Source organism: Lepeophtheirus salmonis, chromosome 4 (genome assembly GCF_016086655.4).
Source record: "Lepeophtheirus salmonis chromosome 4, UVic_Lsal_1.4, whole genome shotgun sequence".
In the NCBI taxonomy this organism is placed as follows: Eukaryota; Metazoa; Arthropoda; class Copepoda; order Siphonostomatoida; family Caligidae; genus Lepeophtheirus; species Lepeophtheirus salmonis.
This window is the reverse complement of record NC_052134.2, coordinates 31,321,395-31,347,037: the sequence shown is the minus strand read 5'-3', so window position 1 is coordinate 31,347,037 and position 25,643 is coordinate 31,321,395. Positions and strand designations below refer to the sequence as shown.

At 31.7% G+C, this 25,643-nt stretch overlaps 3 protein-coding genes, 1 long non-coding RNA gene and 1 other non-coding gene across 13 annotated transcripts in view; 3 read left to right on the top strand and 2 right to left on the bottom strand.

Moving 5' to 3' along the window:
• The window catches only part of LOC121115708 (teneurin-a), a 282,618-nt gene extending 279,409 nt beyond the window's left edge, over positions 1-3,209 (top strand). For all 4 annotated transcript variants that reach the window (XM_071887820.1, XM_071887821.1, XM_071887822.1 and 1 more), the window contains 3 exons: positions 53-1,498; positions 1,556-1,715; positions 1,773-3,209. In XM_071887820.1, the coding sequence (XP_071743921.1) occupies positions 53-1,498; positions 1,556-1,715; positions 1,773-2,572 (2,406 nt within the window). In that variant the 3' untranslated portion in view covers positions 2,573-3,209. The remainder of the gene's footprint in view (positions 1-52; positions 1,499-1,555; positions 1,716-1,772) is intronic.
• Positions 3,210-3,438: 229 nt separating this feature from the next.
• On the bottom strand, positions 3,439-14,935 carry LOC121115710 (geranylgeranyl transferase type-2 subunit alpha). 3 transcript variants are annotated; one of them, XM_071887824.1, is made up of 4 exons: positions 14,851-14,935; positions 5,163-5,467; positions 4,582-5,103; positions 3,439-4,205 (listed from the first exon to the last, which is right to left on the bottom strand). In XM_071887824.1, exons 2-4 carry the CDS (start codon positions 5,418-5,420, stop codon positions 3,510-3,512), a joined length of 1,476 nt encoding a protein of 491 aa, XP_071743925.1. In that variant the 5' UTR covers positions 5,421-5,467; positions 14,851-14,935; the 3' UTR covers positions 3,439-3,509. The 3 variants fall into 3 exon arrangements, with proteins under 3 accessions (XP_071743925.1, XP_040565759.1, XP_071743924.1); XM_040709825.2 differs by lacking the exon at positions 14,851-14,935 and adding an exon at positions 5,668-6,096 and having other exon boundaries at positions 5,163-5,597; XM_071887823.1 differs by lacking the exon at positions 14,851-14,935 and adding an exon at positions 5,599-6,072 and having other exon boundaries at positions 5,163-5,540.
• LOC121115714 (uncharacterized) lies at positions 6,038-9,311 on the top strand. Of its 2 annotated transcripts, XR_011779766.1 has the most exons (3): positions 6,038-6,174; positions 6,239-6,413; positions 6,564-9,311. It is a non-coding gene; the product is annotated as an uncharacterized protein (transcript). The 2 variants fall into 2 exon arrangements; XR_011779765.1 differs by lacking the exon at positions 6,038-6,174 and having other exon boundaries at positions 6,213-6,413.
• fest (wurstfest) lies at positions 11,144-13,497 on the top strand. The gene is made up of 6 exons (XM_040709829.2): positions 11,144-11,455; positions 11,524-11,799; positions 11,854-12,111; positions 12,190-12,352; positions 12,660-12,825; positions 12,895-13,497. Exons 2-6 carry the CDS (start codon positions 11,590-11,592, stop codon positions 13,124-13,126), a joined length of 1,029 nt encoding a protein of 342 aa, XP_040565763.1. The 5' UTR covers positions 11,144-11,455; positions 11,524-11,589; the 3' UTR covers positions 13,127-13,497.
• A 774-nt stretch (positions 14,936-15,709) lies between the features above and the next one.
• Positions 15,710-18,450, bottom strand: LOC121115715 (uncharacterized). 3 transcript variants are annotated; one of them, XR_011779763.1, is made up of 4 exons: positions 18,221-18,450; positions 17,836-18,076; positions 17,672-17,776; positions 15,710-15,826 (listed from the first exon to the last, which is right to left on the bottom strand). It is a non-coding gene; the product is annotated as an uncharacterized lncRNA (long non-coding RNA). The 3 variants fall into 3 exon arrangements; XR_011779764.1 differs by having other exon boundaries at positions 15,726-15,798; XR_011779762.1 differs by lacking the exon at positions 15,710-15,826 and adding an exon at positions 17,344-17,586.
• Between the last annotated feature and the right edge of the window lie 7,193 nt (positions 18,451-25,643).

The window sequence follows — 25,643 nt, the reverse complement described above, 5'->3', positions numbered from 1 at the left end:
CTATATTTTGATCCCCATCACATTGTGTTTATTTGATATTATCTATATTTAGCCAACATCTGTTGAACTGCCATTAGGAAGTGTATATACATATGACTATGACGAATATGGTGGATTAGCTGGAATTCGTTTGCCAAAAAGTGATAGCACTTATAAGTTTAAAAGTCAGGTTCATTTCGGAGGAAAGATTAAATACTATCACTATCTTCCTGGCCTCCAGGAACCATATGTCTATTATCAATCCTCATCAGGGCTCTTATTAGAAATTCGTCCTCCCACTGGAAATGGAGTTTCTCTTTTCAAATATGATGTCAATTATCAAATAGTTGAAACTATTTCAGCGGATGTTCAAATTTATTATAAGCGTAGGAGTGGAATTTTACATCGAATAGAAATGCACTACACTGGAGAAGAAAGGTTTTCGATTAAAGAAATATTTCACAAAACTGGACATACAAGTCTACAAAAACGCTTGTACTTTAGTTCAAATTCAGGATTTGCCTCTGCTACTTTTAGATATGACAAATCTTCTCTAAGTGGACACATTGGGGGTAAGAATATAACGGAAACATGGGAAAATGGTGTGGAAATTGTGTGGGATAAAATTCCACAAGATAGAAATCCTGGAGAATTTATTGTAACACATTTGAATTTGAATGAAACTCTAGTAACTGATGGAGTTGCTTATTATTCGCGAGCAGATAACTTTTTGATTCTTGAAATTCATGGAAGGGAATATTTTCGAGCTTCATATAAATTTGATGATTCAAATCAATTATCTTCTGTAGAAATTACAAATTATAATAGGCGATCCAAGGAAGCAGTACAAAATTATCAATACGATTCCGAAGGTAGACTTTTAAGAAATAACGATCTCGAATGGCAATATGATGGTGATCTTGGGAATCTTATTAAAACATCGTCTAGATCAAAGTGGAAGAAAAAGAAGGTCAAACATTTTCGTTATAAGCCTGGTACATATATGAGAAGCGATTTGGAATATGATGATTCGGGAAGAGTGATATTTAATGGAAGAATAAAATTCACATACAATATCATAGCTGGAAATGATTGTATAAAACGAGCAGTATTAAATGATATCATCATTGAATATTTCTATGATCAAAATGGCCGACTCATAGGCCGTAAAGTTAATGATAAAGTGACCCAATTTTTCTATGCATATCCTGATTTTACTAATTTAGTAAGCCATATATATGAACCTGACAGCGGAAGCTTAATTCATCTCAAGTATGATGATCAAAGAAACTTAATATTTGTAAACATAAATGGAAAAAAGTACTATGTGATTAATGACTTCTCTAAGTCACCCATACTTTACTTTTCCATAAATGGAGGGAGAGCTGTTAAAGTTATACGCGAAATTCATAGATCACCTTTTGGTGTTGTTTTGTCTGACACAAATCCGAACTTCCGCATTCCAATTGATTTTAAAGGGGGAATTAAAGACTATGATACCGGATTGGTTCATTTACAAGTAAGAGTACGAATTAAGAGTTTTTTTTGTTATTAATTTGTGATTTTGCTCTATTAGGATGACAAAAGTGGAAATTGTAGACTATATGATCCCAAAAGTTCAAGTTACTACACCCCACGATGGAAAAGTGTCATTGAATATCCTTATGAACCCATCTCCCTGAATTTGTATAGTTACAATCGTTACAACCCTTCGAGGAAAGAATCACATTCAAGAGGTAATTTATAAAATGTGATATGATTACCCTTCTATTAATTTACTGAATACTTTATAGGCAATATTTTTTCAAATCTCAAAGATACGCTTCGGAACTCTGAGGATATGTTGTCCAAAGAAACTCTACTAGCCAATGGTTTATTTTTTGCCAATGGCCCTCTTTTTTCCCCCACTTCTGCTGAAACTGAATTTCAAAAAAGAATGAATCAAATATTTGCACTGAGTTATTTCGAAAATCAATTACCATCAGGAAATGATGTCCGTATAAGTAGAACTGACTCTGCATTAGGAAGATTTGTTGCTTTTGATCCGTCTTCCTCCCAAGTATATTCTGTGTCAGATGGAACACTGAACCAAGTTCAGCGCTCAGTATTTACTCAAGTACTAGAAGGAGCTAAGCTAGTTGAATTTAAAACAGTACCAAGGGATGACGACATGTTATTTTTTACCAAACCAAAGATACGTCCAGATGACATAACTGCTCTTCGGAGATTAGGACCCTCTGTTAATTTAACAATTCATGAATCACAGACCTCTGAGAAGGAAATCAAATTCTTGGACGTCAAAGTTCATTTGGCTGATACAATACTTAATATTCGATATGGAACGTCACCAGAATCTGAAAAAGCTAGACTGCTACGACATGCTTACAAAACAATATCTCGAAAAATTTGGTTAAAAGAAAGAACTAGCGGGCGTTGGAGCCCAAGAGATATGCAATCTCTTCTTTCTCAGGGATTTGTCTCTGGTTTTATCACCCAGTATCGTTTAAAAAACATTGAAAAATACCCAGAACTGTCTACAGACTTAAATAATATAGAAATTGTTCACGAATCTGTAAAAATGTTACAAAAGTAAAGACTGTTAGGAATCTTACTACCAAATATATATGTAATGTTGGAGAATCTCTCACATAATGCCAAAGATCAATTTAAGATTTGCTATTTAAGTAACTTTTTATTTTAAAGAAAAATATTAATATCTAAGAATTTTTTCGTATTGCAACTCTGACACTCCACTCCCAAACCTTATACCCTATTTCCAGTCCCTTAATATATTCATTCATGATTAATTAAAAATTGCATTTTATACGCGTATCAGTTATTTCCTAATGATATTCACCCTAAATTCGATTGACTGATTCAAAAATAATGTGTAAAATTAACTTAATTTATTTTAGTCAAAACTGGTTCCATTTCATAATGATTTAAAGCTATTGAAGCATATTATATAAATACAACTTTTAGTTATTGTAATCTCAGTCCCTTTATGATTTGTAATACGTCTTCAACCATGTTTTATTTGTTTAAATGTTTTATCTGTATTTTATCCACTATCTTTTTTCTGTGATAATTATTATTTTGTAAGAGCCAAGTGGATAATTTTCAACTTTTGTATTTGTCCCATTGCTGTTAATTTATGATAAATCTTACTATTTTTTAGAAATTCTGTGATACTTTAAATTTATATAAATATATATATTATTATATACATACATCTCCTGAATAATGTATAAAATACATACATAACTAAAAAAATTATCTATATCAACAGCTTATTCTGTTACTATTTGATAAGCCTATTCATGAACAACGTGAAGAGTAAAAGGAAAGTATAATGATTTAATTAATGACAATACTATCATGGAGTTAAATAGAACCTTCAATAATTTCATAAAAAACTTTTCATTCGAAAATCTTAGGAGTAGAAATAATATACCTTCATTGATTGTTACTACAATATAAATAATTATTTCATATTATAGTCATTTACATATATTTGTAAAAACAATAACTTAAAAAAATTCAAATGCAATATGGGAATATTCTTTGACTAGTTCTTCAGCTTTTTCAATAGATTTAGAGATTTTAAGTTTTTTAAGGGTCTCTGTAACTGTCAATAGATCGGAAATATGATGAATAGATAACATATTGTTGCCATTAATGTTTAGAACTTGGCAACGATTTAAATATCCACATAACCCTGAAAGGGACTGCAAATTGTTTTTTGACAAATCAACTTCACATGCTTCATAAAAATATTGAGGAAAATCAATTCGCGTAAGAGAGAGTTCACTCATATTCACATAAGATCTATTGATGCCAGGAGTTGAGAAATAATATTGAGTATTGATCTTGCTCCTCATGTCATTGTAATAACCTTTTCTAAAAGGATCTAACGTTAAAAGTTGATCAATAAATTTAAGAATATCATTATAATATTTCCGAAGATCTAGTGTTAGCATAATGTCCAAAGCGGAGGATAAAGTCCATTTGGAGTCAGGTTCAAGCTCAAGGAGTTCTAAAGAGTTCTTCAATTCTTCTTCCAGAGTCCTTTTCATTTCATCACCAAGATTTGAGGCTCCATGTAAATCCATAATGCCTGATCCAGAGGGGAATTCAAATCGTGGAGTTGGGCACGTATTTTCATTGGAAATATGAATTTTCCAAATCAAATTACGTACCAAAGGACTTTTCTCAATAGGTTTATCCTAGAAAATAGAACCAAAACACATGAACAAATTACACAAATAAATTAAAAAGTAGAAGCCAATAATAAAAACCACATTATTAATATTAGAAATATATTTCCTGTAGAACGTTGTCTTTAATTTATAACTCTAAAAAAGTTATAAACACAGGTTTCAAATATATAGCAAAGGACACCACAGTCAAAATTTGAGTTCATTCGACCGGTGAGTTCTCAAGATAGCGTTAATAGACACTATTTTGGTCAGGAAAAAAATGCCCTTAATCAACATATAAAATCTTTGAACTTTTGAAACTGAAGGTCTAACTTCAGAATTCCAATTATCAAAAAATTACTAAAGGACATATTTTTATTTTATACAACTAAATAGAAATTACCTCAACGAAAATATCAAAATCCTTCAACTCTTTCGGTAGAATCAAAATCCCCTCGACAGGAATATATTTCCATGCAAGAATACATGAGGAAGAAGATTTCAAGAGCCACTTATGATAAAACCTAGGAGATGAGTCCTCAGGATCAGTAAAAGCTGCATGTTGAGTTAGAATAAGCTCTGAATTCCGAATAGATTCATTTGAAGTAATTTCCTTTTCTAATAACTTAGAGCGGTAGTGCCAAGCGGAATAATTAGAGAAGTTCGTCTTTATTCTATCCATGGAGTAATTTAATTCTTCTTCGTGCTGATCCGGAGCATTTCTTTGAGTAAGAACAAATCGCCGATAGTCCCAACAATGAAAGTTTCGCTCGTCAAGAGTTAGGTACGTATTACAGAGCCGCAATTCCAGATCCCAAAAAGAAGGGTCCTTGTTGTATGTAGATAGAACCCAGAGACGATGATGCCAAGTGCAATAGGACTTTGGTTGAATTTCTAAGCAACGCTTTGTGATTTCACACTCTGCCTGCAAAAAAAGGAAAAAGAATTTTTAACCTAAATTTCTATTTATGAAAATGGAAAAACCTGTAGAATCTCGTCAGACTTCTTCTGGGAACCTAAATAGATTTCCTTTCGGAAATTCCATAAGGTTGACAAATCTGGATTTCCGTGCAAAACTCCATTAGTTAACTTTAAGGCCTCCTCTTCCGAGCAAGGACCAAGACTTCTCAACTCCACGATACGAGCCATAGCCTTTTCGTAGGAGTCCATCTTCTTAAGGCGTTCTGCATGTCTCTCAGCTTTTTGCTGAGCTGTTGTCTTCACTTTGAGTCGACCGTGCATTTGGATCTCTACTCCAACCACTCTCACTAAATAGTTGGATCCAAACACTTGAGTAACAAAAAAAAGAGGAGTTCACTAGGGTTTACAGTTTGGCCCACACGTCATTTTTTCTTTTTCTATCTAGAAATTGAAGTCAAACAAAGTGGAAAGCTGAAACTCAATGCTCGCAACCTCTTACTAATAATTAAGAAAGATCTTAGCTCGGCGAATTGACGCAAATTTTATATTATTGCAACTATGTACATACAGATTTGAACGCGACGAATCCTACACAAGATATTCCTAAATGTAGCATTCCATCCATCCATGCTAAGTAGCCCATGCTTATTCTGAGTATCCAAAATAATATATCAATCGTATGGCTTGGCTTAGCGAAGTTCTTTCCTTATAAGAACAAGGTTCCGATGATTGAACTTCAACTTTCCGCTTACACCAACTCTCATTTTTAATATACAGACAAAAAAGATCTCCCCAATGATTATACAATTATATATTTAATAGGGATTCCGAATTCGGAAAAGAAAAATGACTTGACTTAGCTTAATAGACAATTCTTTTGAAAACACTTCAGTTGGGAGAACAACCCAGGCACCAGGATTAAGAATTGAATCAATGAGTTCTAATCATAGAGATATTAAAATAATAGAGTACTGAATTACGAGAAAAAAGTGAGATTATTCAGCTGTGGAGGAAAAAAAATATTGCACCCAAAACAAACAAGTCGTTAGTACTTCTCCAATACTATTGTCTATTAGTAATAGGAACTTTGTTATTTAAAATTAACTATATGTTACACTTATTATTTTCACAATTTGTAGGTTTACAATGCTTACTTGGGTGGCTTATAAGTGCAACCTTCTCTCAGTCCTTCAGGACTAAGAATCATGAGGGTCAGCATTATTCTCAGCATGCTGAGAATGATACTAATCCTTATGACCATGGACTAGAGGATAGAAATGGAAGGCCCAATCACGAATTTATTAGTTTTTTCACGTAAATAAAATTAATATATTTATATAACAATTTTAAAAAGTCAAATGCTGTTTTAATTATTTTTTCCCCAATCCCTGCCCTTTTACTACCCGCCTCTACATATATAACTACATATTGGGATACTTCATTGGTTTAAACATTTTCTTTTAGATTTCCAAAAAATCCAGAGCTTCGTAATCGCTGGTTGATTAACTGCCGGAGGGAAAATCGGAATCCCTCTAAGTGGTCGAGAATTTGTTCAAAACATTTCAAGAAGGATTTAATCATTCGACATAAAGTCAAGTGTAGTCTTGTTGATGGAGCAGTACACACTATTTTTGATTTTTCCAAGCACTTAAATATAGTTGACTCAAATCAAAGAGTATTAAAACGATCTGCTCCAAAAGAAAAAAGGGAAGTAAATATCGAAGAAGATATAGACGATGACAATAATCTCGCTTCAAATGTACTTTCGGATCATTCGTACTCTTTGCCAAATTCAATGGATCTTATGGGCGTAGAGAACAAAAATACCAAGCTTCAAATTATAACACTTGCAGAAGAAAATGAGCAGCTCTTAGAAAATTTAAAGACCTTAAAAAGATTCAAGCAGAAAGCCTTAAGACTTCAAAAGTGGATCAAGACAATCAGAGATCTATTTGGCCATTTAAAGAAACTTAAACTTATTTCTGGGTCAGGCGAAGAAGTACTATCTGGAATCCCAAAAATTTTCTTTCAGCGTATTATTCTCAATAACAAAAAGGGATAATCTCAAGACAAAAATATCCTGATGAATTGAGAAAATTTGCTCTAACTTTTCAGTTTTACTCTCGAAAGGGGTATGCCTATGTTCGCAAGACATTTAACATGGCTTTGCCACATCCTTCAATTATTAGAAGCTGGTACGGAACAATCGATAGAAGAGTCGCAGGAGGAAAGGTTTATTGCAACCTAACACTCGACGAAATGAGCATTGGAAAATTAATTGAATTTGACGGCAGTAAATACCATGGCTATGTGGACATTGAAACGGGAGATTCAGACGATTCCATGCCCCCCGCTACTGATGCCTTGGTACTTGTGGTGGTTGCCATTAATGAGAATTGGAAAATTCCCATAGCAAATTTTATGATCAATGGATTGTCGGGGGAAGAAAAGGCGAATATAGTACAAACAGCTTTAATTAAAGTCCATGAAGTTGGTGTGATAATACCGAGTATTACTTGGGATGGGCCCTCATTTAATTTTGGAATGTTTAAAGCTCTTGGAGCTGCCCTTCATTCAGGCATTATAAAACCTACATTTCCTCACCCTTCAAACTCTGACATAAAAGTCATTGTTTTACTTGACGTCTCCTATATGCTGAAACATGTAAGGAACTCTTTTGCATCAATTGGGGGAGCTCCGAAATCATAAGGGAGAGGCTATTCGTTGGAGTTTTATAGAAGAATGGTACTCAATACAAGAAAAAGAAGGTCTAAGAGCAGGGACGAAGCTGAGAAAAGCTGCTCACTGAATGGAGAATGATGAAAGTAAATTTGGAGTTCAAACACTATCTAGAAGTGTAGCCGATTCTTTGGAGATGCTATCACACGATCTTAAATTACATAAGTTTTCTCATTGTGATACAGCAATAGAGTTCATCCGTATATACGATGCTCTATTTGATGTATTTAACTCGGTGAATGTGTTTGACAACTCTACCAAAGCGCCCCTAAGTAGAGCTAACTTCGATTACTAGCTTCCTATATTCGAATCAAGTTTCTATTACATCAGTGAATGAAAAACAAATAGTGGACAAAAGCTTATTGACAGCCAGAAAAAAACTGGTTTCATAGGATTCCTTGTCGCTATAAGAAGTTTCATACATCTATATGATTCCCTCATTGAATCTAATTATTTAAAATATCTTTTGACTTACAAATTTAGTCAGGATCATTCGGAACTTTTTTTTGCGCCATACGCTCTGCAAATGGTCATAATAGTAATCTTTCCGTCAGGCAATTTTCCTCTGCTTATAAGAGACATTATCCGGCATGAAATCAAAGCAGGAGCAAGAGGAAATTGCCTGTGTCAAGATAATACAATTTTCCTTTCTTCAAGTGGGCAAACCAAACGAAAAAATGACCAGATGAGGCTCGATTGCAATCAAATGGTATTTATCAGAAGACATGGATTACTAGAAAAATGTCCCTTACAAATGGAACATGATTATACTGATGTACCCGATCCTAAATGCAGCATTGTAATTTCTGACTACAAGAGAGTAGCCATTACTTAAATAGCAGGGCTTGTAGTTAAAAAATTAGAACAAAAAATATTCTGTGATACATGTCAAGTATCTTTGTATTGTCATGACAACCAGTCAAAGGATTATTATAAAGAGAAAGGACTGGGGAGGACTTTTTCAGACGGCATTAAAATATCCTTCAAAAGATTTAATTTATGTTTTTCAGGAAATCGATAAAGTTTTACAAAGGCTATTGAACTCGACAAGTGATGCACTGCCTAGAGACTCAAACTTAATTTTAAAAATTTCTATTGCTTTAGTAAAAATATTGATCTTAACCAAAAAAAAATTAGGTTTTTCAATCTCTTAATGACATGTATTTGATTAATCTCCAGAATCAAATCATTTATTTTAAAATAATTCGCAAAAAAGTTATGCAATGATCAAATTATATCATTTGGGAAAACAAAAAAGTGAGAAGATTCAAGGGACCCGAGTTCCAAGTATTCTCACCAATCTCGTCCAATTCAAAAATCAATAATTTGTAACATTGTCATTAATATTTTGAAAGACTAAATTATATTTCAATTTAATAAATTTATTATTATAGTAAAATACTCCTTCGAATTATGTTTATTACTTTTCTACGAAATATAAGGATAAATACTTGCCAATTTATACAACATAAATTTACATACTTATTAAATAATTAGGTTGGAGTCGATTCCACGATACTTTTAACGTTTTATTGCTCATGAAGAGTTGATGCAGTCTAAGCTGCACGGATCGTTCCAAGAGAATGAAAAAATTAATGGCATTAATCCTTAGTCTTGGAAGATTGAGTCAAAATTACCGTCCTGGAGGTGCAATTGAACGCTACAGAAATAGGCATTTTGACACTACAAATTGTGGATATAATAAGTGCAACAGGGAGTTAATGGAATACATATATAATATGACAACTTACGTATAACACTCATTTCAATTAAAAAGAGGTGGCAAATTAATCCCATAAACAATATTATTTGATTTTAAGAGTTAATTTGTTATGAAAAAATATTATAGATTTGTATGTTTTGGGCGCAATCTTTTTTTTCTTCGACAGCTGACCGATCTCTAAATATTGTTTTGCTATTGAAGAGAATCAGCTCTCTATTTTTTTATATCTCTATGGTTCTAATACTATTAAAGTGGGTTACCACATCTGACATCTATTGTACGTGTAAACTGTACACGTCTAAGTATATATGCAGGTATAAATTAATATATATTTACATATAAATGATATTTTTGTTAGAGCAACTCCCCCCCCGATATCATTTAATTATAAGTATATATTTATACCTATTATGCGTATACACACAGGATAGATGTGGTAACCCACCTTTAGAGTTATTGACTATTGTCCATTGATCGAATTAAAGATCTTAAAGCAAAATTCCACGACGTTATGAGAAGTTGCGTAATATATAGGTAGAAATATTTCCGTGAATCAAAAATTATTATATCAAGAAAATTCAATCAATTTTATATATTTTTTTCTTACCACGAATGAGTGTTAGTATTAATTGATTTAATATCTGGTGTGAAATGTATATTTGAATTTAAAAAATATATTTATTAATGAAATTTGAATAAATATTAAATTAAACCTCAAAATTAAATTTTTTTCAGGATTCCAAGAACCAAATTGATTAAAAATATATAAGTTTAATGATATAAAATATGCTATATATTCCGAAAACGTACAGTGATTAACTGCACCGTAAAGTGTACTAATTGTTAGTCTTCTTACAACTTTAATGAGATTATAATATTATCTATTGATATTATACTATTTAATCATTTATAGTTAAGTTATGAAACGTAGCGTTCAAAAATTGTAAGATCCATAAGTATGCATAAAGAAATACACTAAGTCACTTTATAATAATAAAAAAATATTGCCTTTCAATAAACAAAAAAAAAAAACAACGAAATAAATGAGTAACACTCGGAAATCATATAATACGTAGAATAGTTAATCATTCTATGTATAATTTTAATGATAACATCAGGTCATTGACAATCTCTCCTTTTATTCACTAAGACTCTGAAATATTAAATAAAAATGTGATTTATATTTTTTGAATTATTAATTAGGTTGACATATTTTCTAATGAGTAATGAGATGTTTTAGCTGCAAGGAAACTTTCCTTCAATTTATCCAACTCTACATAATTATATAATATGTTAAGTAGCAAAAACCAATATTATCAATGATTATAAAAAATAATTATATTGAAAATGATTAAAAATATGAAATATAATAATTATAACTAATTATTATTAACAATGATAATATATAAAATTATTTATATTTTATTCTGACTCATTTTGAATATAACATGTAATTCATAAACTTGAAATATTATAACATAGGCGCCATTTGCAATTTTAATTAAATCTGAAAATCGATTCTCAATTAAAACCGGTTTTAATTCAAGAAATTCAAATTTTCAAATTATTACCCGCTTAATATATTCAATATTCGCGGTGGGGAAAGCGATCATCCATTATTTTTTTTTTGTATTAAAATCTTGGAATATCTCTTGTATCATCATGATGAATGGAAAATCATCGAAACGAAAACGACTGAATAGTGAACGGAAAAGGAGTGTTAATAGTAGTAGTAGCAGTTTCAATAATAATAATGGAGAAGTTCGGCGATCCTCTTTTGATGGAGGTTATAATCCCGCATTGGAAAATACTGTGATTGTTGCTTCAGAGCCTTTTCCAATTGTACATCAGACTTCCCAATTTTCCTATCCGCCCCAAAATTTCCCTCATATCGGTATTTTTATTTATTTACTTGCTCCTCGTACTCTGCATAAAGGAATATTTGTTGCGTCCTTCTTCTAGGAATGAATAGCAGTGGCAGAAGCTACGGGAGTCACTACTCATCCGACTACACTTCGTCCTCATCATATGGAAACAGCTTCATTTTATCCTCCACTCCTAACGCCGCCTTTCCGTGCAATTTCCCGTATCTCACAGATAGAAGTGGATCCTATTCTGGGTGTTCCTCCTCTTACGACACCCCCCCTCCTCCTCCCCCGCCCCTGCCCCCACAGGTACAACCCCTTCCCCCACTCAGCCGCCTCCCCTTATGTGAATGAAGTCCCAATGCCCCGCAATGTAAGTAGCGTCCATTCAAAGTGTCTCCATTGTGAAATGATATTTGTGCCTTAGGATTTCTCAAGTCCGCCTCCGTCCCAGGCCCAGGCATCTCCAAACACAAGTAGCTCTGCCATCAAAGCTGTAGTGGAGAAGAACGGGTATGTGTCCTTCATGCTGGGGCAAGAGATTCTCGTGGATATTGCTCCCAATCAAGCTATCAGAATGACAAACAAGAAGCAAGGCGTGACTCTAGCTCTAAGTGGCTGTGGAACACAAATGTCGCTTGTACATCCACAAGGAAGAGTACTTCAATACAATTCCAGAATTGAGGTTCATTCACTTTATCTACATCTTAAATAGACTTCGCTCACAATTAGGAATATTAGTTAAAACTAAATTTCATTTCAGATGCAAGGAGAGGATGTCATTTCCGTAAAAAATGCAAAAATGTGGCCCAAAGGCGTTAGCTTCACTGCCAATAATTGTGCCTTAGTCTATCTTGTAGACAAAGCTGGAGTAAGATCTACTTCAGACACTTTTTTTGATCTTACATCTAATAACACTTCTGATTGTAAGTTATTAGTATTATTTTTTTGATATCAATTAACTAGAAACTCATATATTATTTATTAATTTTGCTAAAAAAGTAGGCTACTTTTAGTGGCGTTCGCAGGAGGAGGGATTGTTAAACCCCCCTCAGTCAAGGAATTTTAGCTTTAAACTAAAAAAAATCGTTCAGAAGAAAATTTATTATGAGGAAGTAGGTATTAAAAAAATTTAATCCTGCGGATGCCCCTGACTTACTTTCCTTTGTCTAATAATTTATGATATGGCATTTTTTATCTCATTTTACTGTTTATTTTATAAAAAATATATAGCTATGTTTTTGATGTCATGTTCCCTCTCTGCAACAAATTTGGCACAGGCTATTTATCAGAGTATTGAAAATCTTAGAGAAGCTGAATTTTGGCGGACTGCGGATGGATTGAATTGTTGGGGTATTAATGGAGTGTTAATTAGACAAACTTCTGATGGACTTACAACGTAAGAATGGAACAATTATTATATTATTATTAAAATTATTACACTATATATGAAATATTTTCTATGTAGTGTGGAGAGACAGCATGGTGCTGAAAAGTTTGTTCTCAAGACATCTCCAAATAATGGGAAAGCGCGCCTTGAGAGTTCTTTTTTATATGTCACAGCTTCTCTTGGAGAAGAAGCTCATATTTTTATAAAATCGGAAGATCGAAGACTACATTACAATGGAAACTCTTTTCAGATACGTAATGGTGGCCATGCTGCAGGATTTAACGAATCTGGTTCTTTGAGAATTTGGTAATATTCTAGTACTAGGAAATGTAAATTACTTTTAAGAATGTATTTATTTTTATTTTATTCGTAATTTTCAGATTTTTTTTCTTCATAAAATTTAGTTTTTAAATTTTTTATATGTATTAGAAAATAAGAAACGAGCAAAGAAAATTAATTATTGCATGGCCCAACATTTTCCTATTCATTAATTGTAAATAATATTTGAAGAATTAATTGTAAACTAAATGAATTGAACTAAACAAATATGTATTGTTTCATTGAAATATTACTATCGAATTAAATTAATTTTCAAAATGCTATATATAGATACTGTAAAAGTCTCTAAAATTTGAAATAAAATGATAAATTATCTAGAATTAAAACTTTCTCGCATGTTTATTTGATAGCATTTCTTTGAGAAGTAATATAGGGGTACCTTAAGATACTAAGTAAGAAACGACTTAGATAACAATTTAAATCAGTTAATAAAGTTTCGTACTCTTTATTAAACCTTGAACACTATGCTCATAACGAACAACGAGTCAATGACTTGAGTTATAAATTACTTTTACATGACAAAGCTAACTGTTAAATAAACATAATATGAAGATATTTATCAGGAATTTCCTTTTTTAACATACGTGTATTATTTATACATATGTACTTATTTTTTTATGCTTAATAATAATTATAAAAACAAATAGTTCCAACAAAAATTTTATTTACGTTCTCATGCTAACTTAAATATAACTGGCCTTCTTTGTTCAAAGCATGAAAATAAGGATAATTGTTACTAGATTAATATACCACTTCTAAATATTGTAAATCGAATTTCTTAAAAAAAAATATTTATAAAAATCAAACTTCCATATTCAATTGAGTTAACGGACAAACTAGGAGAAACATTTGTAGCACTGGTCGAGTCAAGAGAGTTGATGAAAGCCAAAAATTTTCCCATACCCTTCGAAATAAGGGTTCCTGAAGTGAGAAAAGTGATTTTATCTGACCATTTAAAGGACGCAATTGGACTTTTTGCAGAAGTTAGTGCTTATCGAAGAGAACGATGGAGAATTGAAGAAAAAATGGAAGCCTCAACCGCCAGAATTATCAAAGATTGGACAAAGGAAACACTCGAAAGGGTATCCTCAAATACACTACACTCAATAGTATAAGTCAATGGAAGACCAGAAAATATACCATCCTATTGGAAACCATATCAGACCCATACATTTCAGTATGAGAACGAAAAAATGTTCGTAGTGTTATATTGTTGGATATCTCTTTACGGCATGCATGAATCGGTTTAAATCACCTTCTGAATATCGAAAGTGGATATTTAGAAGGATAAATAGAATAAATAAAAGTAACAATAGTTTTCCGATATCATTTGTTGCCATGCAAGATCCTGTAATTGGGTAAGGAAACGCGGGTATGGGTGAGAGAAGTAGCGATGCCATAATATCGGAAGATGAGGACACAAGCATGACCAAAGGAAATAATGAAAAGTCATCTCTAGAAAATACGAAAGAAATAAAGTTAACCAAATCAGACAATGACACAAGGAGAAGACAATACAGAAACAAACCTTGAAGGTAATACCCCTTCCGAGTCGGAAGAGATAAGAACAAATAAAAATCGTAATATAAAATCAGTTTATGGGCCACAAAATAAAAGCAATTAGAATTAAATTCGGATGAAGAGGATCCTAAAGATTAAAAAAAAAAAAAAAAAAAAAAACACTTAATATCTCACCGTGACCGTATGAAACTCCCACCAGTGTCCAAGAAAAACAAGAATTGCCCCTCGTCTCCACATTCAGTTCAATAAATGCTTAGTCGTCTTCTTCAAGATAAAAGTCAGCGAAATAATGAAAAAAAAAAAAAAAATCAAATGAATAAAAACGAGATATCTTAACAAAGAAATAAGTCAAAATTCAAGGGTTTTATTAATATATTAAACTATCCTGATAATGTTTGTAAGTCTGATACTCAAATTACTAAAGTAACTAAGTGGTCATTCGTAGAAAGGTCGTGCAGTGTTTATTGTTCGAATGCTGAAGTATAAAAAGAGGTTCTATATCCAGAGATGTGTCTATATGGACCATAGGGAATATACAAATTCATATTCAATCTATGATATGGATTTGAAAGGAGATTCCAGTGATTGTTTTGCACGAAGATGATGATGAAAACTCATCATCCTTTAAAATAACTATTGAAGAGGAAATTTTTGCAGCTTTGGTTTTTTATGTAATGTCTAGTGGTAAGAAAACGTGTATGAATTATATGAGGGACGATGGAGGTGCACTTGTACTGGAAAACCTTATTGTTGCGGGTGATTTCAATGTGGTAGAGATACGAAGCGATTTTTTTATCATCTTGTGGCTATCAAAACTCAAAATATCTATTCAATTGGAGAGAAAAAAAATGTTTACTTGACGGGGAAGACATTAAAAAATGTATAAACCTATCTTTAAGACAAAATATGACTAAGTCCACAGCGAACAATAGAGTATACCACATTTACATCTCTTATACAGAGAGAGGAAAAAAAAACATTGACGGAAAAAAAAAAAAAAAAAAAACCGGTGTAGGTGGAAATTAAATAATGTTACCTCTATTAATTTCCTATTAGTGATGTTTTAGGTTTGTTACTGTTATCTGAGCAAATGGGATGCGTACATAATATACAAACATAAATCTACAAAGCGAATTGAAATAAGAATTTTCTGAAAATAAAGTGTATTATAGAGATTAAGTCAATAAGTGAGGGCCATACAAAAATATGTAGTGGGTGAATCGCCAATTGGAGAATCGATCGATTGTTTTTATAAAATGTTAAAGGTAAATTCAAAATGGTAGAAAAGTAAGGGGCTTTAAAGAGTGAAGACTGAAATACGAAGATTGCTCCAAGATCAGGATGATGTTCTGGCTCGGGAAGGGCTGTGGAAAATCAATGAAAGAAAAATAGAAGGTGCTAGAGTAACAAAGCGAGCGCAAAAAAAACAAAAAAGAACCAATATGAAGAAACTTCGTATCATTCAAATGAACATAAACGGTCTCTCAGATAGAAAGAAATATAGTTTGATTAAATATTTGAAAGTTTTGGAACTACCAGACATTGTATGTCTATACGATACTCTAATGAAGAAAGATGAGGATTGGGAGTCTGTCTAAAGAAATTATCCAGTATACAAATTAGATGCAAAGACAACGGCCAAGGGATACCTTGCTAGAGGAGAGGCAACGCTAACCCTAAAGACTCTAGATGCTCAATAAATATTTACAGACCAAGATGGAAATATGAAAATCTTGGAAATAGAAGATATTATAATGTATAAGAAGCGAGTGAATGAATGATCTGGGAGATGTTACAGATAACTACAAGGCACCAGGAGTAGACTAGACCACATTTATGTTCCAGACAAGGTACGATCGTCAGTTATACGTTAGGAAAGAATTTTGCCTAATTGGTGTTTGATCAATTTTTTTTGCTCGAAACCAGAAGCTCAACAAAATCTTCATATAAGAAAACAAGATGGTAACTAAATAATAAACTACTCAAGCTAACAAAAGTGATGGAAGCATTGAGGAAGGGCACATATGGGCTTCAAAAGGATATAGATGGTGGTTATCAAATAAGAGATGCATTGGATACGTTTTACCAAAGTGCCAGGAATATACCAACTAGTCGAAAGATGAGAGGTGCAGAAAATAAGACCAAAAGAGAAGGAAATTAGGTAAGGAACTAGCTGTAAAAAAAGACACCGCATGGAATTAGGAGTTGGAAGAATTAATGAATATAAACATAAAAAGAACCAAAAGAAGGACATGATGTCGTTTCCATGATAAAAAATTATAACTTACTTGGATGCTTGGAAGAAAGAAGAGGAAAAACGAAAATGAAATCACAAGAAGTTGATGGGAAGGAAAAATTGTGCTTAATTTTTTTTTGCAAAACACGTATTTCTCATGAATGATATACATCAAAGAAATTGGACTTCCATCAGAAAGTAAAGAAAGACTATATTGACCTAAAAGATAGAAAAACTCTCAAAAATACTCACAGCAAAAGAAGTATGACAATACATTAGAACAAAGTTAAAGAAAGTAAAAAGCACCTGAATTTTCGGGGTTAACTAGAGAATTCTAGCAAGCTCACTCAGAGTAGTCTTTTAGTAAAACTTTTGAAGGAAAACTTATTCGGAAAAGGGTTACACGAAGCTCAAAAGAGAAGAAGGATATCTTTGTTTCCCGAAGAAAAATAATAATATTAAAAACTGAATCCCTAAAAATCGTGGAAGTATAATACAAAATATATCCTTGGATCTTAAAAAGACTGAGACCAGTCTTTGATAAAAAAATTCCTGAAATATATTTGGATTCAGATCATGTAGGAGAACAGATGATGTCGTTACGTCCTCAAAACAATAATATGGGAAACAAATACGACAGGAAAGTCATTGGGTTTCCAAAAAGCGTTCGATTCCTTCGAGCATGCGGCATTGAGGAGGGAAAATAGAATGTGGGGGTTTTCCTCCCGTATTTATAAAGGCAATTAAGAAAATGCTTACAGGAGCGACATCAGTGATTGATATTGATGGTGAACCATAAATATATATTGAAAGAGGCATACGACAATGAGATCCTTTTATCCCATCTCTCTTCTCCATAGTGACCTACAAAATATGATAGAGAAATATCAAGTGGGAACATAAACAGTTGGAAAAAAGGTTACCAATCTATTATTTGGAGATGATGTGACGATCTCAATGAGTCAATAGTCAATTGAGTCGGTTTGGAAATGTCTCAACAGAGTCTTTAAAGCGTTTGAAGAGAGATCGGGTTTGAAGATTAATGACGCAAAGACTCAAGTCATGACGAATATGGAAGCAACCGAGCAAATATTCGAGGAGTCCGGTTTTGTAAAAGAAGCAGCAACAATATTAGGAAACATCATCACTATGGAAAATGACACTCTAAAAAATGTTGAGAAAAAAACAAGACAATAAAATAGAATCAATGATTTTATCAATTAGAAAACATGAACTCGAAACACTTGAAAGAATCAGATTTTGGAATACAATGGTAGTTACAAGCATAGCCCATGTTATCATGTCTACCTTATAACGAAGAATATGCCAAGAAATGGAATAAGACAGGCATTGATTACGTAAATGTACCAAAATACATAGGCCATTCCAAATGGAGAAATGGAGAGGTAGATTGGGTATGATAAAAATGATGCTTCATTGGAAACTTGTTCTGTTCTGCAGAGCATTTCATGTCAATTTTCACTGAAAAAACTCTTTGTATGTAACCTGTAAGGGAAACTTTGTGTACACTACTAATCAAACGCCATGGGAAAGCGTGGTACCAGAAACGAAGATCAAGAAGATATATTGGCAGATAATGGGAGCGAGTTGATCACTTCAAGGAAACACGGAGGTAAAAGTTCACTTATCTAGGGAAATACGAAGGAATTTGGGACCTTAATAATAGCGATGCTGAAGCGGTCCCTTCAGCTCTCCTTCAACCCGACCATAAGACCCAGATCCATGAATGTGATTATAAATGTTCCAAACCGTTCGATCAAAAGTAGATTTTGTGTGCAAGATCCAAATCCGGATGAACTCCACATTTTTATGCGGGCTGCAATGAAAAAGGAAAAGACGAAAGAATATCTTAAAACAATATAATATTAATTAAATATCTTAACAACTGTTGTTTAGGTATTCATTCGTATAAGTTATAGTGTTTATATTATTATTTAAAAATGGACTTGTTTCTTAATCGATGCGGCCGGTTTTTCTTTTTTTACTGAGTCTGATTATTTATATTTTTTTGTTATCCTTATCTTCTATATATATATATATATAAAATACAAGAACATACGATGTCCTTGTATAAAATAGAATTTGTGCTCACAGCGTTGAATCTAGGAGGCTGAAATTTTGCAGGAAGCCTATTTTGAACCCGATCAGGTTAAGACGGGGATGGCGATTTTTGGGGGTCATATAATTTCTATAAGGCTTATTCTATACTCAAAACACAAACTATTTTTTTTAGCTCAAGAAGAATAGATAGGGGTTGATTTATAATTCAAAAAGTTACCTGAATCTCAAAAAAACAACTATACGAATAAGGACGTTTTCTAAATTTATTCAAAATCTAAAAAGTTATGGATGAAAAAAGAAATTGGTGAAAATTTACCTTAGTTTTTTTTTTCAGATGGGAAAAAAATGGATTTCCAATAGAATATTGGATTCGTAGATAAAAACAAAGTTTCTAGAAATTTGTTTGGAAATTCGTTTGTATTTTAATATGATGCATAAAAATTGTATACTTAACTGAAATTTCCTGTCATTTTCTGAATAATTTTTCATTTTTTCTCTTTTTTTCATCAAACGTTAATTTTCAATTTTATAAAAGAAATGCCAAAAAACGATACATTTTGGACATATGACTGTAAAATCTACCTGTATAATTTGATATTCAAATCAGCAAAAATGGACCAAGCTCAATATTACAAGTTATCATTACTAATGGAGCAAATGTAGCATCTATTCTAAAGGTAAAAGATATTCTTCTGTGCTCCTATCCGTTGCTTTGATATGGCACAATGTCATTGCACAAAATCAAACTTCTAATACGGTTGTATGATTTACAATAACAGGAGTGGCCTGTAATTACCAAGAAATAGTTGGCATAGTAGATACATCAATTTAAGACATCCCTGAAAGTAGACCAATATGATATGCAAATTGAGAATATTAAGAAAAAATCTCCACAATATATAACTTCCTCTTGAGGATCTTCCACACTAGCAAGGAATAGCATTTAATATTGTCAGATATGCATATATCACAATCATTATACAAAAACTTGCTATATCTCCACATCTCTTTAAATATAATAATTAAGTACTCAAGTACCCCTACCTATCATAATACCTTCAATTGGAAATTTAGTAATTGATGTTCTTAAATAAAAGAAACTTACATGGAAGCCAGATACGATCAAGTCTTTAGCAATGATTAGGAATGTTTATTACGACGACAAATATGTTTAAACTAAATGCAGCAATATTCTAGGAGTACTTTAATTTTAGTTGATGGTATTAAGACAGTTTACAGTAATTAAGTAGTTAATCTGCATGTTATCCAATATCTTGAGCAATATTATCAACAGCTAGCAATTAATTATTATTTTAAATTGTGAGATAGACTGTGCAAGTGGAAGAAATAGGAAGATTAAATATACATTCGTTATCAAATTTTACGTATTAGGCTACATGAGCGGAAAACCCTTCAATCGAAAACAGCAGAGATCCACAGATACAGCATAGAAAAAAATATTCTACCTTATCTTGAGACATATCTTCAAACGTCTTTTCTCGCAATCTTAATGTTATTATTTAACTCTCAGATTTTTGATGTTATATCATATGATGTATAAATGGAAAAAGTGATTTAAATAAATATAAATGAGAGAAAATTCGAGCAATTTTATCGCACACCTAAAAATTGCGAACGCGCTCCCACTCTCGCTCAAGAATTTTGAGCGGTGCTTACTCGTGCATTGCCTCCATATGTCTGCTATTGTTTTAATCTATATAACAGTCAATAGTTTTTTTACTAATTGCACTTGAATACGACTAATCAAATGGTAAAAACGTCCGCCCTCCCCTCCCATGCCCAGGGACGGTTGTAACAGTTAAAAAAATATCCAATTTGAGTTACAATTTTTTATTGATCATTGATCAGAGTAATTCACTCTCAAAAACCTCTTCAGAACTTGCTCTGAAAAACAAATGATCACATATTAATATAATTTATATGATGTATAGCATACCCAAAGTGACTATATATAGTCACCTTGGGTATATTTTCGTATATCAAATAATAAAGTAGAAAAAAATCATGATGTTTGATGTACAATAAGCACCACAGGGGTGCCCTGTATCAAATCAATTAGAAGCAGCTCACATGCTCTGTAATTCTTCTACTACTTCTTTAAGGACCAATCCTTCAATAAAAATTAAAAATATTTCAGAAGTCATCAATTTAAGATTCCTAAGTATTATTTTTATATAAAACTGTTTAATTAATTTAATTGTAGCTGTCATGCTTCTCTTTTTATAAAAGGAGGGAAGTAATTGACAGCATGTGCATTGTGCAATATTAAAAATAATTTTATTAACTTTGTCGATGAATGAGTTCTCAAAGTAATTTAATATTTAAAAAAAAAAAAAAAATCCTTTAAGTACCACCATAGCTCATATTGGGTATCCAGCATATGTTGAAAAATATTTGATGGTGTCTTGTCATTAATATCAAAGTGGAATCTAATTAGGATAAATGATTGAAAAGTCTTCTTGAGGGAAGATTTACATGAAAACTAGGCATTCAGTCGTTTGATAAAGTATTTGAAAGAAAAAAAGTAGAGTTATTCCAAAAGCAGCTCGGAATTTCTGCTCAGAAAGTAAGGTATATTTAAGTCAACGTTAAGCTGGATTAAAGACATTACTTTTTAAAGAAGATGAGCAGCAGTGTTAACTTCGTCAGCTATTTTCAGTTTCGTCTCGTCTTCGTTATGATTTTTGTCAGATTTTCGTCTTTGTCTTGTCTTCGTCATGAAAAAAAGCTTCGTTGACGAAATTATTTCGTCTCGTCAGGCTTGACGAAGTTAACACTGGTTATTACTTATATTTCCTTACCTTGTTTATATTATGGTTGTATGAATAAAATAGCATTCTGGAAATATATAGAATTATTATAATTTTTTAAGTTTTAAGGTTTTTTGCACTTTTATAGATATTTATGATTTTGTTCATTGAAATAAAATTATTTATTTAACACATTTCCTGATTTGTGTACCTTTATTTGTTATTAGACATCATCGAATATAAATAATCTATAATTTGCTACTTAAATGTAGCATATTACCGTACACTGACGTACAAAAATTTATTTAAATATATGCTGATTACTTATATAAAAAATATCTGGTTTACTAATTTCAGTATCTACAACTATACTTGGGTAAGGTTGGATTAAGTCATGTTATTTTGAGCCTCCTTTTCAAAAAAAGGTTAGACTTTCAAAACTTCAATCGGCTTTTTATTCCTACAAACCGAGTTTTTTGTATCGTTTTTTATTTCATTCATAAAACTCAAGTAGCAATTTATGAGTTTTTTTCGGGGCACATGACTAATTTGAATACTTCTTTGACTAATCCCAATTTTGGGGGGCATGTAATAAATGAATTACCGTTTATTATTCAGTAAAGTATGTTGGAATGTAATTATAACTTAATCCAATAATTTCTAAATTTATTGAATTAATTCGACTTTTGCTTATCCTTTAAGTCAGGCTTAGGGATTGAACGGAAAAACGAACGGCGTTCACTCTTTCTGTTCATTTTTTGAACAAATGATCGAGGAAGGAAAAAAAAAATGATCAATGAACGAAACATGAATGGCGTTCATTTTCTTATTGTCCACAACTTTTTGACTATTTTTTCCGAAGATTACTACATCTTTTTTTCTTGATTAGGGGTATAATTATAACTCTTTGATGGAGGCTAAAATATGTTTATTTAGACTTTTTTTTTTTTATCCGTTGCTTCGTTTAATTGGACCATTCATTGAAAAATAAGTGTAAGGTGTAATTGATCAAATAAAAGCTATAATGGACGTTAATGCATTTATTTATCTTGTATCTTGTAAAGTTTTTATCAAATCTTTCCATGTAAAGTACATAAATTTTAACCCGACATTAGAACCTTCAATTTTTATTACTTCGCAATATGAAAGTACTCATCGAGTCGAGTTTATGAATATCTTCACACGGTCTCAAGAGAATAAATGAGAATTATTGAAAATAAAGCGAGGTTAAAAATTAAGACAAAAGTACTTTCATATTGTGCAGTAATAAAGAATGAAGGACTAATGTCGTGTTGAAATTGATGTACGTTTCTTTAACAGATTAAATGGGAACTTTACAAGTTACTAGATAAATAAATGTTTTTGAATCCCTAATAACTTTTGATCAAACTTCGAATTAGTTAGATTTAGTTACTCATTTGTGCCCCTCAGACAATGCCAGTTGAAAAAAAGGCGAATAGATGACGTTTGACGCTTCTCCCTTCTCTTGTTTCTTCTATTTAAATTTCATATATATGGTATTATGATCAACCATGCAACCGAAGAGGACCAATCCGAATCAATTTGCCGCCTTATACAAAATATTAGCCAATAAGATGTATATTCAATATTAAACTGTTACACACAGCGGAATACATAAATTGCCTTAAACGTTTATTATATTTTGAGAAAATATATACCTCTAATATTATAATAAATAATTAAAAAATGTAACATCCATAGCCAATGCAAAATATAAAATTGAACTATGTACAAAAAGAAAACTGTAGACAAGTTTTACAAAATAAAAATATTACAACTGCACGAATATATGTGTAGTGTATACCGTTGATATGCACTTATTAACTTGTCGGAGCAGTGCAATCAGGTCGGTTTGTAGCCGAAAATATAGAAAAATGATTCAGGACTAATTTTATCCTGTCACACGACAGGACACGGCTGTTGAAAATAAATTGGAGGCTGCCTTGAATAAAAGTATTGGCATTAAAAAAATAACTAAAAAAAGAAATTGGACACCATTTTATAAAAATAGAGAGTTCCATTTTAGAACCCCAGGGATTGCCTGCATTGTTTTTAGTAAGCTACGCCCTTGAGGCTCATTTTTATGTATTACGAAACAAAAAGGGCTTCATACATTAATGAGTATTTTTATAGGTTGGACTTTTTATGAGATAAATGTTAAATGAATAAATAAAATTTCAAAAATGAACGATTGAACGGAAAAAAAAGAACGAATGAACAGAAAAAGGGTGAATTGGTACAAGCCTGCTTTAAGTACGTGTTTGATCAGGAAAGTTACCTTGTGTCTGACCATGATTGCGCTTCTTTAATAAACTTGATGGTTATTATTTATTGATATTCAGTTCATATTAAACATCATTTGGTGTTCTATAATTTGTTAATTATTTAAAATTGAGTACACTATCTTTTAAGACCTAATGATTTTACAAAAAAGCCTATAGACGATAAAAATATTATTGTCAGGTGTTAGAAAAACTTTGTAAGAAATATTCATTTCATTTTTACATGTGCTAATTATGAATTCACATGCAGTTTATTCAAAAACCATTATATAGAAATTAATTGACTTTCCTAGTTCTCCATCTTCAAGTTCGAATCCATGAGGTGTCTAATTTGAAAAAAATACGTATAGAAAAATTTCATTCTAATTCATTATTGTTATATTCGTGACTTTTTCCTCAGATTAACCTCCCTTCCAAAAAAAGAAAAATATTGAAGAGGTATTTAGGCCCTATTTACTTAAATGAAAGGTATCTGGGTCAGATTACAGACCCATTACAAAATATTATCTAGTGAGTAGAACAAAATTTTATGTGGGCATAATAACAATATTATAAAAGATCTGGCCTTCAATGAATTAAATACGTAATATTCGCCTATTACGACTACGAATCCAAAGATAAGGAACACTGGCACCAAAGAATGATAATGTCAGTAAAAAAAATCAATATTTTTCCTCACAGATTCATGAATGATTCACAAGGGACTAAAATTGAGCGGATTTTGAATATTTTACTTTTTAACTTCAATAAATGCTATTTAGAATTTATAGTTATTGCTTTGATTGTTTTTAAGCATGAACCCCCATTCTGGATGCTGACCGCCTTTGTAAACCCAGTAGGAATTCAAATGGATAATATATATATAAAATTTAGTCATAATCGAGAGGTGATATAAAAAAACAGTAAATTGGAGTTGGGTTATGAGCCCACTCTATATGCCCTGCTGGTATATTGCACAACTTATGGTCAGAAAAAGTTAACGGAGACTCGAATAAGGGGTTCCTTTGCCAATTACAATTTGGAAGTGGTTATAAATCTACCCCAGGCAATACTGACGTATTGCACAATTTGTGTGCTGATGAAATCCATACATACACATTACACACACAGACAATTAATTATTAATTAAATTCTATACGGTTTAAGTAGTAAAAGAATATTAACATAAAATATTAATAATATTTAATATTACTTAAAAACTTTGCTTTGTATTTGTTTGTTATTTTTTTTACAAATAAGAATTCAATCGTTATTCGATGATTTGATTATGATGAAATTTGGCAAATTATACGAAATTATATTAAAAAGTTGTTAAATTTGTGACTATTTTTGCTGTCTTGGATAATTAAAATAAAAATATTTTTTTTCTCATTTGTCGACAGACATTCAGTAATCTATATTAATAAATTAAATTATGTTTCTTTTTATTTTGAAATTAAGTCATTTTTGAGTGTAAATTATTAATCTAACACTTCGTTACCTTTATTGTATCACACAACCTTTCCTCCAAAAAAGAAATTCGAATGTTCAATTATGATTTTGTATATATTTTTTCACTTTTTGATATACATTAAT

What these genes read in the sequence shown, in the direction of transcription:
- LOC121115710 (XM_071887824.1), bottom strand. Translation starts at nt 5,420, where the DNA reads ATGCACGGTCGACTCAAAGTGAAGACAACAGCTCAGCAAAAAGCTGAG. An exon ending in AGTCTGACGAGATTCTACAG is followed by an intron (nt 5,104 to 5,162) that starts GTTTTTCCATTT and finishes CTTTTTTTGCAG; the next exon opens with GCAGAGTGTGAAATCACAAA. An exon ending in ATTTTGATATTTTCGTTGAG is followed by an intron (nt 4,206 to 4,581) that starts GTAATTTCTATT and finishes TCTATTTTCTAG; the next exon opens with GATAAACCTATTGAGAAAAG.
- fest (XM_040709829.2), top strand. Translation starts at nt 11,590, where the DNA reads ATGGAAACAGCTTCATTTTATCCTCCACTCCTAACGCCGCCTTTCCGT. An exon ending in AAGTCCCAATGCCCCGCAAT is followed by an intron (nt 11,800 to 11,853) that starts GTAAGTAGCGTC and finishes TTTGTGCCTTAG; the next exon opens with GATTTCTCAAGTCCGCCTCC. An exon ending in ATCTAATAACACTTCTGATT is followed by an intron (nt 12,353 to 12,659) that starts GTAAGTTATTAG and finishes AAAAATATATAG; the next exon opens with CTATGTTTTTGATGTCATGT.